The sequence below is a fragment of the Ambystoma mexicanum genome, chromosome 6p, assembly GCF_040938575.1.
Source record: "Ambystoma mexicanum isolate Mex_15411 chromosome 6p, UKY_AmexF1_1, whole genome shotgun sequence".
Classification (NCBI taxonomy): domain Eukaryota; kingdom Metazoa; phylum Chordata; class Amphibia; order Caudata; family Ambystomatidae; genus Ambystoma; species Ambystoma mexicanum.
In genome coordinates, this window is record NC_090935.1 from 126110293 (window position 1) to 126125344 (window position 15052).

Sequence of the window (15052 nt, forward strand, 5' to 3'; positions counted from 1 at the left end):
GTGTGTCTCTCTCCCTCCCCCACCCCCCGCTCATGCCCCCGTTTGTCTCTCTCCCTCCCCCCACCCCCCGCTCATGCCCCATGTGTCTCTCCCCCCACTTATGCCCCGTGTGTCTCTCTCCCTCCCCCAACCCCCGCTCATGCCCTGTGTCTCCCTGGTGTTCCCCCCACCCCCGCTCATGCCCCGTGTGTCTCTCTCACTCCCCCCACCCCCCGCTCATGCCCCGTGTGTCTCGACCTCCCCCCCACCCCCACTCTTGCCCTGTGTGTCTCTCCCCCTCCCCCCCCAGCCCCCGCTCATGCCCCATGTGTCTCTCCCCTCCCCCCGCTCATGCCCCGTGTGTCTCATCCCTCCCCCCCACCCCCCGCTCATGCCCTGTGTCTCTCTCCCCTCCCCCCACCCCCCGCTCATGCCCCATGTGTCTATCCCCCTCCCCCCACTCCCCGCTCATGCCCCGTGTGTCTCTCTCCCTCCCCCACCCCCCGCTCATGCCCTGTGTGTCTCTCTCCCTCCCCTCCACCCCCCGCGTGTCTCTCCTCTCTCCCTTCCCCCACCCCCCCACCCCCCGCTCAAGCCCCGTGTGTCGCTCCCCTCCGCCCCACCCCCGCTCATGCCCCATGTGTCTCTCCCCTCCACCCCCGCTCATGCCCCATGTGTCTCTCCCCTCCCCCCACTCATGCCCCATGTGTCTCTCCCCTCCCCCACCCCCTGCTCATGCCCCGTGTCTCTCCCCTTACCCCCACCCCCCGCTCATGCTCCTTGTGTCTCTCCCCTTCCCGCCACCCCCTGCTCATGCCCCGTATCTCTCCTGTTGCCCCCCGCTCATGCCCGGTGTCTGTCTCCTGTTCTCCCCACCCCCCGCTCATGCCCCGTGTCTGTCTCCTGTTGCCCCCCGCTCATGCCCCGTGTCTGTCTTCTGTTCCCCCACTCATGCCCCGTATCTGTCTCCTGTTCCCCTCATGTCCCGTGTCTGTCTCCTGTTCTCTCCACCCTCCACTCATGCCCCGTGTCTGTGTCCTGTTCCCCCCACCCCCCGCTCATGCCCCGTGTCTCTCCTGTTGCCCCCCGCTCATCCCCCGTGTCTGTCTCCTGTTGCCCCTCAACCCCGCTCATGCCCCGTGTCTGTCTCCTGTTCTCCCCACCCCCGCTCATGCCCCGTGTCTGTCTCCTGTTGCCCCCCACCCCAGCTCATGCCCTGTGTCTGTCTCCCCCATCCCCCCGCCCATGCCCCGTGTCTGTCTCCTGTTCCCCCCACCCGCTCATGCCCCTGTCTGTCTCCTGTTTCCCACACCCGCTCATGTCCCATGTGTCTCTTGTTGCCCCCACCCCCCGCTCATGCCCCGTGTCTGTCTCCTGTTCCTCCCACCCCCCGCTCATGCCCCATGTCTTTCTCCTGTTGCCCACCACCCCCCGCTCATGCCCCGTGTCTGTCTCTGTTGTTCCCCCCACCCCCCGCTCATGCCCCGTGTCTGTCTCCTGTTCCCCCCACCGCCCGCTCATGCCCCGTGTCTGTCTCCTGTTCCTCCCACCCCCCGCTCATGCCCCATGTCTTTCTCCTGTTGCCCACCACCCCCCGCTCATGCCCCGTGTCTGTCTCTGTTGTTCCCCCCACCCCCCGCTCATGCCCCGTGTCTGTCTCCTGTTCTCCCCACCCCCGCTCATGCCCCGTGTCTGTCTCCTGTTGCCCCCCACCCCCGCTCATGCCCTGTGTCTGTCTCCCCCATCCCCCCGCTCATGCCCCGTGTCTGTCTCCTGTTCCCCCCACCCGCTCATGCCCCTGTCTGTCTCCTGTTCCCCCCACCCGCTCATGTCCCATGTGTCTCTTGTTGCCCCCACCCCCCGCTCATGCCCCGTGTCTCTCTCCTGTTCTCCCAACCCCCCGCTCATGCCCCGTGTCTGTCCCCTGTTCCTCCCACCCCCCGCTCATGCCCCATGTCTTTCTCCTGTTGCCCCCCACCCCCCGCTCATGCCCCGTGTCTGTCTCCTGTTCCTCCCACCCCCGCTCATGCCCCGTGTCTCTCTCCTGTTGCCCCCCTGCTCATGCCGTGTCTGTCTCTTGTTCCCCCACCCGCTCATGCCCTGTGTCTCTCTCCTGTTGCCCCCCACCCCCTGCTCATGCCCCGTGTCTGTCTCCTGTTCTCCCAACCCCCTGCTCATGCCCCGTGTCTGTCTCCTGTTCCTCCCACCCCCCGCTCATGCCCCGTGTCTCTCTCCTGTTGCCCCCCTGCTCATGCCCAGTGTCTGTCTCTTGTTCCCCCCACCCGCTCATGCCCTGTGTCTCTCTCCTGTTGCCCCCCACCCCCCGCTCATGCCCCGTGTCTGTCTCCTGTACCCCCCAAACCCCCCGCTCATGCCCCGTCTCTCTCCTGTTGCCCCCACCCCCTGCTCATGCCCCGTGTCTGTCTCCTGTACCCCCTCACCCCCTGCTCATGCCCCGTGTCTCTCTCCTGTTGCCCCCACTCCCCCGCTCATGCCCCGTGTCTGTCTTCTGTTCCCCCCACCCCCCACTCATGCCCCGTGTCTGTCTCCTGTTGCCCACCACCCATGCCCCATGTCTGTCTCCTGTACCCCCCACTCCCCGCTCATGCTGTGTCTCTCTCCTGTTGCCCCCCACACCCCCGCTCATGCCCGTGTCTGTCTCCTGTTGCCCCCCACACCCCTGCTCATACCCCGTATCTGTCTCCTGTTCCCCTCACCCCTGCTCATGCCCCGTGTCTGTTTCCTGTTCTCCCCACCCCCCGGTCATGCCCCGGGTCTGTCTCCTGTTCTCCCCACCCCCCGCTCATGCCCCGTGTCTCTCTCCTGTTGGCCCCACCCCCCGCTCATGCCCCGTGTCTGTCTCCTGTTGCCCTCCACCCCCCGCTCATGCCCCGTGTCTCTCTGTTGTTCCCCCACCCCCCGCTCATGGCCCGTGTCTGTCTCCTGTTCCCCCCAACCCCCGCTCATGGTCCATGTATGTCTCCTGTGCCCGCCACCCCCTGCTCATGCCCCATGTCTCTCTACTGTTGCCCCCGGCCCCCTCTCATGCTCCGTGTCTGTCTCCCTCCTTTTCCCCCCGCTCATGGCCCGTGTCTCCCCTATTCACCCCCACCCCCCGCTCATGCCCCGTGTCTGCACTGTAGGAACAGGGCAAACACGGGGCATGAGCAGGGGTGGGGGCCCCACCTTGCCCTACCCCCGCTCATGCCCCGTGTCTCTCCTGTTCACCCCCACCCCCGCTCATGCTCCGTGTCTGTCTCCATCCTTTTCCCCCCGCTCATGGCCCGTGTCTCCCCTATTCACCCCCACCCCCTGCTCATGCCCCGTGTCTCCCTTCTTTCCCGCTCATGCCCCGTGTCTCCCTTCTTTCCCGCTCATGCCCCGTGTCTCCCTTCTTTCCCGCTCATGCCCGTGTCTCCCTTCTTTCCACCCCCTGCTCATGCCCCGTGTCTCTCTCCTGGTCTTCCCAACCCCCTGCCGATGCCCTGTTGTGTTTTCTTTATACACCCTGCGTTCCCTTTCCCTGGTGTCCATCTTGGTAAAAGATTTTCCTTCCTACACCGGGACGCCTGCCTGCGGCGTCCCGGTTTGGGAAGAAAAATCTTTTTTTTACCACCCCAGGTTCCCACTTTGAGAACCTAGGATGCTAGTGGTCTTCCTCCATTGAAAAGGACGTTATGGTTACGTTGCACTAATAAAAAACTATGAAATTCAGTAAAAGAAAATGTGTTAAAGTGACTTTATGGTTAAGTAGCACTAATAAAAACCTATGAAATTCAGTAAAAAAAACTTTGTTAAAGGGACGTTATGGATAAGTTGCGCTACTAAAAACCTATGAAATTCAGTAAAAAATCTTTGTTAAAGGGATGTTATGGTTAAGTTGCGCTACTAAAAACCTATGAAATTCAGTGAAAAAACTTTTGTTAAAGGGACGTTATGGTTCCAAGTAAAACCGAAAAACCCTTGAAATTCGCCAGTTAGGGAAAGCTAAGCAACCATAACTCGCGCCACCACCGTGCACTGCTAAGACTAACACCCACGACATCAAAGATGACATCACAAATGTCATTGATGACATCACTGATGACATCACATGTGTATGTACTTTTCGTGAAATATGTGTACAAGGGATTCTTATTATAATGTTGCGAAAAAAGTGTCAAGGATCATTGCAATAAATATACCCTAATTAGTGCATTGAACAATGCATTGATATAAAAAGAATTCTATTATGGGGTTCTATTTAGTATACTAAGCTACTAATGCAGAAATATAGCATTGTGTGCAGCGTACAAGATGAAGGTATAATATTCCTAATGTTAATATGTTGAATAATGAAATGATAATTGTTTTCTTAATAGATTTTTGTGTACTGTGAAATATGTAATAAGTAGCTAATAAAACCCACATATTACATAATTGCATTACTATAGACAAAACACAAAGAGACAAGAACACATACCAATATACATATACATAGGGTAAATAGCAGCTTTGAAACAGAGCAATCATTTATTTGCATGAAAATACTGCTGTCTTTAAATCTTGTGTCTTCGCCTATGTATGTGTTTCATATGTGACTGGACTCTAAGGGAATTACTATAAGAACCTACTTGTAGGATACGTCTACAAATAAAATACAATTTTTAGTTTCTGACTGTTACTGAAGAAAAACCATGTGGCCTAGATATGTCAGCAAAAGAAAAAAGAGTGAGCCAGACATGTGATGTCATCAGTGATGTCATCAATGACATTTGTGATGTCATCTTTGATGTCGTGGGTGTTAGTCTTAGCAGTGCATGGTGGTGGCACGAGTTATGGTTGCTTAGCTTATCATAACTGGCGAATTTCAATGGTTTTTTGGTTTTACTCAGAACCATAACGTCCCTTTAACAAAGTGTTTTCACTGAATTTCATAGGTTTTTAGTAGTGCAACTTAACCATAAAGTCCCTTTAACAAAGTTTTTTTACTGAATATATATATATATATAAAGTCTTGGGAGGATAGCTCATGGGCAACTCATTCGCCTTGAAACAAGACAATGCGGAGCAAAACATGTTCGATCCCCGCGTCTTAGCTTAGAAACCACTAGGTATTAAAGGCATTATAAATAACCATCTATACAAAAATTCATTATTTAATTTCAGGCACATTTGTATCTTCCCGTAGCATTCGCTCTCCATCCATGCCAAGAGCACGTCTCCAAGATTGCATCCTCAGCGTGCCAACTTTTCTTTTCAAAACAAAATAATTTGAGCAACCGGTTTTGTGTCGTGAAATGATCACATTTAATGAACAACTTCGTTTTTATATACATCTATAAAAAAATTCAAATACAGCATGTTAACATTTTTTTTGCTTTTTTCTTATTTTAATACTAGGACGTACGGTATTAAATACTGAATCTGGAAGGAAGAATGCGTAAGTAGAACCATTTTACAAAATATGATCATTGAGGGAAGGGGGAAATTAATGGTATATATATTCATATAACTACATTTTTTGTTATGCATATTTATAATAAGACAAATAGTTCACTGAAATCAAGACAGTCTCCCTGTATAAACAAAGATAAGGAATTTGTTCAAAAGTGTTGTTTTGACAATCCTAGAAAATTGGGGAAAGGGAGAACCAAAGAGAAAAGATTTAAGGGTGTGTAGGAGACAAATGCTTAGTTGTAGCTCCTGGGTTCCAGAAGATGCTGCTAAATGTTGTGTTACTGGTGGTGCTGGTTCACTTGTCCATAGGGATAAACCTGCTGCTAGCCACAAGTATTCTGCCTATTCTACAGTCCACTGAGACCTGGTTCGCATGTAACATACAAGGTCCTTCAACAGGAACGCGACGAGACCTCATCACACCACAGCAAAGAGTCCTCATATGGAGAATTTGTTGATAAAACAATCAAGCCCATACCCAAAGGCTGTCTTGATGTTGTCCTTTGAGTTCACATTGTTTTGGACATACTGAAAGAAGAAGGGTGAAAGAGTAGGCAGACTCCCTGCATCCTCCCACATATCCCCGCCCTCCATTATACCAAATGGAACATATTTGAGTTGGCCGTTGGTCCAATGAGAAAAATGTGCCATGTAGTAAGAGATTGGTTTAAGACAGTGGATTAAACCCCATGAACTGGGTTTTTAGTCTCTGTTTAGTTTCCAACTCCTTTTCTGGTTAATTGTAAATTGTTACTTAGCTCGAATCATGAAACAACCTTTGTTCATGAGTGGATTAAACCATCCTTGCTATGCTTGAGGTTGGGGGCCCACAGGCACAGTTTTGCCATTTGCACGCTTGCAGCCCCAATTGATTGGAGAAAAGAAAGATACAGGATGTGGCTTCATTTTGGATTTAAAAAACTACTTGTATTCTATTGTCATTTCTAGAAGGTCTCGAATGGAGTCTCGACTTGTGGCATATATCGATGTGCAGACCTTCAGTGTGATACAATGTCCGTATGCACATTAAAAAAATGCGCTTAATTTACAACTAATTGTGTGGGGAATAGGGTATGATTTTGAAGGCAGGAGCTTTGCGATCAAGTCCTAGTTCATCTATGCATATGCTGTGTGACCTTGCACACAGCACTGCCGGTGCCTGCACCTCTACAGATCTACTTTAACCATCCAGTGCAAGTCAGTGGCACATTCGGGATGTGACGTATTAGCAATGAATGAAGTTAGACCTATGGCTACTGGTGGACTGGCTTTTAGGTAGGTCAGAATATCCTACTACAAGCCAATAGCTCTGAAGGACTGATGAGGTATGGACAGACACAGGGCCTCATTACAACCCAGGCGGTAAGTTCCCTACTTTACCACCATGGTGTAAACTCCGTTTACACCATGGTGGATGGCGGATTTACCGCCCCATTCGAAGGTGAGTGGGGCGGTAAATCCCCATTCCCCATTTACCCTTCCCCATTCCCATTTTTGCCCCATAGGGCATAATGGGAGTGGGGAAGGTGCTAATTACGGCACCGTAAATTACGGTGCTGTAATTAGCACCAAGGCGGTTTAGCGCCTTGCATTTTAACGCCTGCTAAAAGCAGGCGTTAAAATGGTAATCAGGCGTTAAAGGTTAACGGCGCCGACTGCGCCGTTAAACCCTTAACGCCTAAGTTGTAATGAGGGCCACAGTCACAAATTCTTCTCACCAAGCTAGTCTTCCAAGCACCCACCCTCTTGGGAAAATGAATGGTTTGTCTGTGGTTCAAGGTACCATATTGTGGGTGATACAGGGCCTCATTACGACCCTGTCGGTAAGGGGTTTACGCCAGCGTTAGCTGCGCCGACCCCTTACCGCCAATTACGAGGTCCCTTAGCGCCATGGCGCTTTTAACACCTGCTTTTAGCAGGTGTTAAAATCCATGGCGCTAAGGGACCATGGAGTTAATTACGCCACCGTAATTTACGGTGGCGTAATTAACGCCTTCCCCACTCCCATTATGCCCTATGGGGCAAAAATGGGAATGGGGAAGGGTAAATGGGGATTGGGGACTTACCGCCCCGCCGACCTCGGAATGGGGCGGTAAGTCCGCCAACCACCATGGTGTAAACGTAGTTTACGCCATGGTGGTAAAGTCACGGCCCAGGCGGTAACTTACCGCCTGGGTCGTAATGAGGCCCACAGTCAGAATAGTGATGATGCAACATTGGCTTTTGTGTAATATAATGGGAAATTGTTTGATTGTTGCTGTCAGGATCATTAAAACAAATAACTAGGCAGGGCGTTAATCCCTAGTAATACATGTTAATCATCCTGTTATACTGAGCTAATGTGGCACACATTGTACTGCATGACGTATAACCTCTGAGTTCTCATTTTCAGATTGGAACCAGCCGGTAGAAAGAGATGGCAGACTTTTTAATTGCAACTGCCAATTCTTCTTAGTTTGGTGGTCCATATGGTTCTTCATATGCACTGTTCTAATAACACCACCAGGTTGCAGGACAAACACATGCAGATCTGAATAGCAAACAGTCATGACAACATTGCGAACAGAAGAGTCACCGTGGTGGTGCGATATGCACAGGGACATTCTGCCGCACTTGACGACTGTCACCACCACCCGTGAAAACATGAGGCCAGAATATCAAAGATTTGCACTGGTGCTAATAAGTGAGCAAATGCTTTCATAATGCAAAATGGAGCAAACAGATTTTGTCACAATCCAAATTATGTAAAAACGTTTGAACGCGGACAAACGTTAATCAGGCTGTTTTCTGCACTATATTTGCTGCATAACATACACCAAAAGGTGTCTTCTACATTAATGTTCATGTTGCGCAGCAAACAGCAAATAAAATAGCCTGCTCCAATTTCTCCCCGTGAAACAATGTTTAAGTGGTACCGCTAGGGGATCAACTTGTTTGCTCCATTCTCTATTATCAGAGCAGCACAATTGGTGGTAAATTCTTTTGCTCTAATTTTTTTTTTGCACCTGTGCAAATCTTTGTTAATCTGGCCCCAGTAGTAAAGACATTTGTAGCCTCTCAAACAGTTTTCTTATGGGATTGAAGGGTCTGGGGTTCAGTAGATGTAGTCGGATGCTATGGTGGAGGTTATTAAGCTATCGGGCATGGTGGAGAACAACAGGGGAATTCATCACCCACATTTGGTGATCCAAGAAACTGTTCCTTCTCTAGGATCAAAGCATGAATGCACTGAATCTTTTTCCAGAATCCACAGGGAGTTTGTCCAGGGGATAATTCCCTGGATTAACCCAAAGAGCTGCTGGGGTTTCATTTGGACAATTGCAGAGGACAACCTGCAGATGGGGCGGGCGGTATGCCAGTGTGTATACAGGGCGGTATGCCAGTGTGTATACAGGGGCACTCCCTATTTAGAAAGCTAAAGGCCGTGGTTAAGACGAGTTGGTTAACATCCAAAGAGGCGTACGTTGTATGGAACCCAGAGGTCTAACTTGGAGGACAATAATGAATTAAAGGGCGCCATTGTGGCATGCCATCTGACCACGAGATATTAGACCATGAAAAGAAGGGCATGTCTCTGGCCACTAAGGAAACAGACTAGACACAAAGGAATTCTCAGAGAGTTTGGGCATTCCAAGAGAGATACCTACGAGCATGGCCCTCATACGGTTTAGCCTAATAACACCATCCGCTAACTTTGATACTACTTTCCTTGCGATTATAACTGATTCTTGTAGGGTTTGTAAGTGATGTTGCCCTCATCGTGTGTACCACACGCTTGGTGAGCTGTATGCGTGACCATACTTTTACCAGAGCCCAAAAGCATGACTTCTTGTATATCAAGAAAACTACTCTTTCAATGTTTTTTTAATTAAATTTCTAGTGTAGGCTCTTCACATCACTTAGTTTTAGGATTAATGAGGTACATTCAGAAGCTTATACTCGTACTACAGGTGCTTGTGTACATATTTACTACCCCTTAAATCTCTGTGTGGCAGCAGCAGGCTCTGTGGCTAGCTTTCTGAGCAAAATACTTCCATTGTTGACAGCATGCGATCATTAGACGGCCAACTCTTGCAACAGCTACACGCTAAGCTATCTCGATATCTCCCACAAAGAAAATGTCTAGTTGTTTTCCTTCTGCAGAGGGCCAGAAGAACCACCCAAAGCCAGGATGTTGATGCTCAGAGGTTTTAGGTTGGCGAGCCCTCATAGCTCAATGTGGCTCCATTACCTTATGGACATTCGGCAAGATTTAGGAGGATGTTGGCTGTATAAAAGGGTACAGCATTGTGCCACGCTTGTATCTTCACCTAGTCCTGCAAAAAGAACTCTATTTCAATATGGCCACATCATCATGGAACATCTGTGCTCCTTATCTGCACCGGTCCACAGAATGAGTTTTTCTCTTTTAATTCTCCCCTAACCCAGTGATCGAAAAATAAACCAAACCTATCCAGTCCTTTATTAGTCGATAAGCACCATTTGCAATTGTCGTCAAGGGGGAAGAGCCACTTCCCTTTGATGCCGTTGCTCTTCCTAGCGTGGAGTGAGGTGAGAGGCTGATATACAAAAAAACAACACTTCTTGGAAAACATTCAGAAAGCACCAAGTGCACAAGTCAGTTCTCCGAGTGAAAAAGGAAGAACAGAATCAACAAACCCTGGTCTCTGAGCTGTAAATAAAATAATAAAAAAATGGCGCCACATGAAAGCCTGAATCCCCGCAAGGTGAGATGTGTGGGGATCAATGTCGCCTGGCTCAAGACAACCAAACCCCTTGCATTCGATTGTCGAGGTGGTGGCGCTGGCTCATTGTTTCAAGGGTTGTTTCATTCTTTAGGGTTTTTCAGAGCACAGCACTGTGGGTAAACAAATTAGGCAGCGTCTTTGGCATGGCGGTGTAGCTGTATGATCCTGTTATGTGTCAACTGCTGGCAGAGGGCCTTAGCATGGCAGTCCCAGACTTCCTTGGTACTTCCTGAAAGGCGCAGCAGTTTCCCCACCGTATTCCATCCTCCCCTGCTGCGCATTCTGACCTGCTTGGGTTAATTTTTCCAATAGCACACCCCTTCATTTGGCATAGGGTCTTTTTATGTGTGTCTGTGTTGTATTTCAAAGTTTATTTTTTTGAACTTCCATTTGTTCCGGTGGGTCACAGGGATCTTACAGCTCCATAGTTTGGCGACTTTGTCCGTTTGTTCTTAGAAAAGAAAATGATGGTGATAAAACACAAAAACAGTGTCCTCCTGAACATGTGCAAAATAGAAACAGATGATGAAACGTGTTCTCTTTTTTGTTCTTCCACAGGAATGCAAAGAAGGACTCTGTACAAGAGACATAAAAGGTTAAAGAGAATCAAGTAAGCTTCACAAAGGAATCAGATTAGTTCAGAAAGGTGGCCGATTTCTTGCCTATCGTTTACTCTTTGATCACTCTCAATTACGCAACGGGCCAAATCAGATTGCTTTGAACTGGACATTCTCACTAACTTAACACAAAAAGAGCTCTGTATCAATCTATACGTTACAATTATGGAAATGAGTCAACTATTTCATAAATCTGATGAAAGTCAACATAATGTAGACCGAAACATGTTAACATAAATGCTTCTGGAGGTTGCTTTAATTAGCTCTGAAAATACTTCACATTTTCTGCTTTCATGCACAATTAATGTTGTAAAATACACTGACTCCAAAGAATGCTGATTACTGATTTGGGATTCCTCTTTGAATTTTGTAAGAATGCAAATTTCACATTTTGTTGTACAACCAATTAATTATGCCCTCTGTGATGTTTTTCATTCCCCACCAGCAGCACATTTCTTGGAAACGTGTTAATTTACTTCCCTGTTCAGCCACAAACCAGTATTGCTCCAAGAATTCCAGATGTTCAATGTTTCAAATCAAATTGAGAAAGGTGAGCACAAAGCCCAATCCTAATAATTATATTGTTTTGTAGCAAGTAAATTAAAACATATTTATATTAAGTCAAATGATCAATCATATGACATTTTGTCAAATTGTAGACAATGGCCCTCATTACGAGTTGGGCGCAAAGGGATACCGGGCACCGGTAAGGACACTGGTGCCGGTAATCCCTTTGTGCCCTATTCCGAGTTCCCTTAGCGGGTCCCTTCCTTAACGCCTGGTTTTACCAGGTGTTATGGCCGGGACCCCTTAAGGGACTTTAGAGCTAATAACAGTATCGCAATTTGCGGTACCGTTATTAGCGCCTTCCCCCTTCCCATTGAGCCCTATGGGGGCTCAAACGGGAAAGGGGTATGGCTTTTTCAATGGGGAATTACCGGTCCCGCAAAGGTCAGAATAGACCGGTAAGTCCCCATTGAACAAGGGCGGACTCGGTACCGGTATTGGAGGTAGTCATGGCGCGAAGAGCGCCATGATTACCTCCATACTCGGAATGAAGCCCAATGTGTTGGATTGTGTTAGGCAGACTCACAACCAGAAGATACAAGTCTGTGAAAATCACTCACCCTAGCAAAAATCCCTGTGCTCCTATTTTAGGAGTACGCTAAAGTACACTAAGAGAAGAGAACATCCTCCAATCATTTTTATGCTCGCAGCAGTGATGAACTTAGTTTCTGTTATAATGCTCGGTCCAGGCAGCTTTAGGTTACTTGATAAGTTTACTTCATTTCTTATGTTACAGTTACAGTTACAGGATTCAGACATAAGCAATAAGGAGAGAGAAAGACAAAGACACCGGCACCCATCACCCAGGGAGGGAGGGCTCAACTGACACAGCATAGAACCCTCATCATAGCATTCTCCCACTCATGCATCAACATTCCACAGGCACTCTGGACATCATAAATCACATGACAAACCACATCAGACTAACCAAGCACATCACAACAGTTTCTCTTTGGAAAATATCTAATTTCAGTTTCCACACATATGCCTTTAAGCATTCCCAGAGATGTACTATATACCTTGTATGCACATTTGCTTTATTATAACTTATACTTATGATGTTGCATATGGATAACACAGCAACTTTTGATAAGTCTTACAATTACGCACCCCTTGAACAAAGACACAAAGGGAGAACCCAGTATCTTCCATAGGTTCACTGAACAATACAGCTGGCCTTGCTCAGCATAACCATGAATGGTAAAGGAAGGGGAAAAGGGGGTAATACTAGGAGGGTAGACAACAGGAGGAAGGATAAAGTGTGATAAAAAAGAGAAATAGAGGGACGGGTGACAGAGAGATGGAGAAGAATTTAGTCACAATTCTTTTGTTGAATTATATAGCCATTTTGGTTAGTGTAGTAATTAGTTCACACAGGAAACTGGTATTCCCTATTATTTACTGATGTTTATGACAAAACCTATTATGGCATCGTCAACAACATAGTGTTTTCGAGATTATCACCCCAAACTCCTTTTAATGTATTCAGTTAGATGTTCCATATGGTTAGCCATTTAATAAAGGCTTGAGGTCTCTGTGAACTGACTCTACGATCAAGTTGCATTCTCTTCCAAAGCTCTGGAAAAAATATATATCAGCCAAACTGGGAACAAACAAAAGCCTTTCGCATTTGGTGAACATCTGAGGGTTGATCGTCAGTGTTATTTGGCAAGATTAGACATGCCCCAATCTGTAACTTCTGTCTGTGGTTTGATTATATATGCGCAAGGTGCTCCGTATTGTAAGTTATACAGATATTGCAAGTCACCAAGGAGCTCCATGACCAAACATAGGAATGCGGCCAATGGCTGAATTCCTTTATAAACTCACAGAACTCTTATAGATTTAATGTATGTTAGAGAGTATTGTATTCCTTATAATACATGTCCACACACTGTCATCCTCTTTAATATCTGGTCTCTTGCATAAACTAAAGTAAGATCCCTTTATTTGTTGATACTTATAAACCAATGTAGAATCCATTTTGATTTTTTTTTTAAATACATTCCTCTTCTAGTGTGTTGAAGAAAAACAGAGAGGTGCAGGTAACAGAGTGCAGCCAGCAGGTGGCTAAGTGCCTGTAATCAGAGGGTGCAGCTCATAAATTCAGAGAGAGGGGACTGTACGGTTACAGATACAGTCCGAAAGTGCTGGGGTGTGCGGTGGGGCGCAAGCGGAAGACCGAGGTGCAACTGGACAGGCAGGGACCTGGGCCCAAATTCAGAGAGTGGCCAGGTGACCAGTGCATGGAACAGATGGATCATCAGCAGGGGAGAGGAAGAGAGAAAGTGGAAGCGAAGAGGAGGGTATTTAGTTGCTTCCGGAACCGAAGATGGTTCTGCTCAAGTTTGAAAGAGGCAGGGAGGCTGTTCCAGAGGGAGGCTCAAGCCAAAGAAAGAGATCATGGGAATTGTAGTCCAGAACATCTGAAGAGCCAAAGGTGGAGGACCCTTATATGTCATAGAAAGCTATTTTACCACAATAGCATTTGAAAAGACGAGTGGAATTCTGTTTTACGCTGGCTCAAGAAGCAGTCCATTTAATGTTAGAATGAAATGTAGTATTACAGTGCACTAATGATGCCATTTTCTTGTTATAGATCACAGGCGATGTCACATCTAGCCTGTAATTAGAACATTATTTGCAAGCTTTTTATAAGCGTATTGCACACTACTGTATGTTAAAGGGTGGCAACTCTTGACAAAAGGGTCAAGAAGGAACATACCAAAGGACATTTTCTGCAGTAAATTATTTTAGCCTAATAGGTGAATTTTTATATTGAATAAATGCAGAGATTATAAAATAACAGGTTAACCTGACTATTCCCATCCATACGAAAGCATCTCGGGAGGATGGTCAGTTTCCAGCAGGCTTCCTGCCACGCAGCCCCGAAATTACCTTTGTGGCTCATATGCATTTTGAAATGATTTTCCTTTTTGCCACAACTTTCAAAAAGACAGAATTTGTACACCTAAAACAACTTTTGGTCTAATATTACTCGCTAAGTAAAGTGATATTCCAAACAGCGATTTGCCGCAATACCTTGATTCCAAGACAAACGTGTTTCCTCTGAACTATCCTTGCTTTGCCATTTCTTCGATGGGGTTGATGGTCGCATAAGGATGACGTCAGGTCCTATGCTCCATGAACCAATGTCGGTCATGGAAGTCACAAACTAAGCCAATGTGCCTCCCCACCTCCCTCAATCGCCATGCTGTGTAAATGTTCCATGCACCTACAGACCACCCCACATACCACAGGCAAATGTGCTGGATTAAATAGCAGCATCCACCACTTTAATCCTTGCCCGCCCCTCTCATTTAAGGTTTGGATATAAAATATTTAATCAAGAAACAATATCATGAACTCTTGAAGCTGGTGGTCCATCAGTTGCTCCAAGTCTGGGTTACAAATTTCTGTTTGGACTTTGCCAACCCCGTCACCTTGGTAGAAGTAGGCAACAGGAGCCCACAGAGATGGTGGCCTGGTCACAACCGGCATGTAGGACAGCAAAGGCACTCCTGTCCCATTACAAGGTAACACCCTTTTTTATCCTATCTATTTCGAATGGTTCTATTCACAGGCTGCCCTGGAACAGCCCTCAGACCTCTTTGTGCCATTACATGTCTCTATGGCTCTTGTTGAACAGGGCATGTCCAGCTGTGATGATTGCCCCTTCTGTTCCTTGGGTATTGGAGAAGA

General features: G+C 47.4%; 1 protein-coding gene across 1 annotated transcript in view; it reads right to left on the bottom strand.

The window, feature by feature from the left end:
• Positions 1-5244: 5244 nt before the first annotated feature.
• Positions 5245-15052, bottom strand: part of CNTFR (ciliary neurotrophic factor receptor) — a 1120093-nt gene continuing 1110285 nt past the window's right edge. Inside the window, exon 11 of the mRNA XM_069626824.1 lies at positions 5245-10741. Coding sequence (XP_069482925.1) covers position 10741 — 1 coding nt within the window. The 3' untranslated portion in view covers positions 5245-10740. The remainder of the gene's footprint in view (positions 10742-15052) is intronic.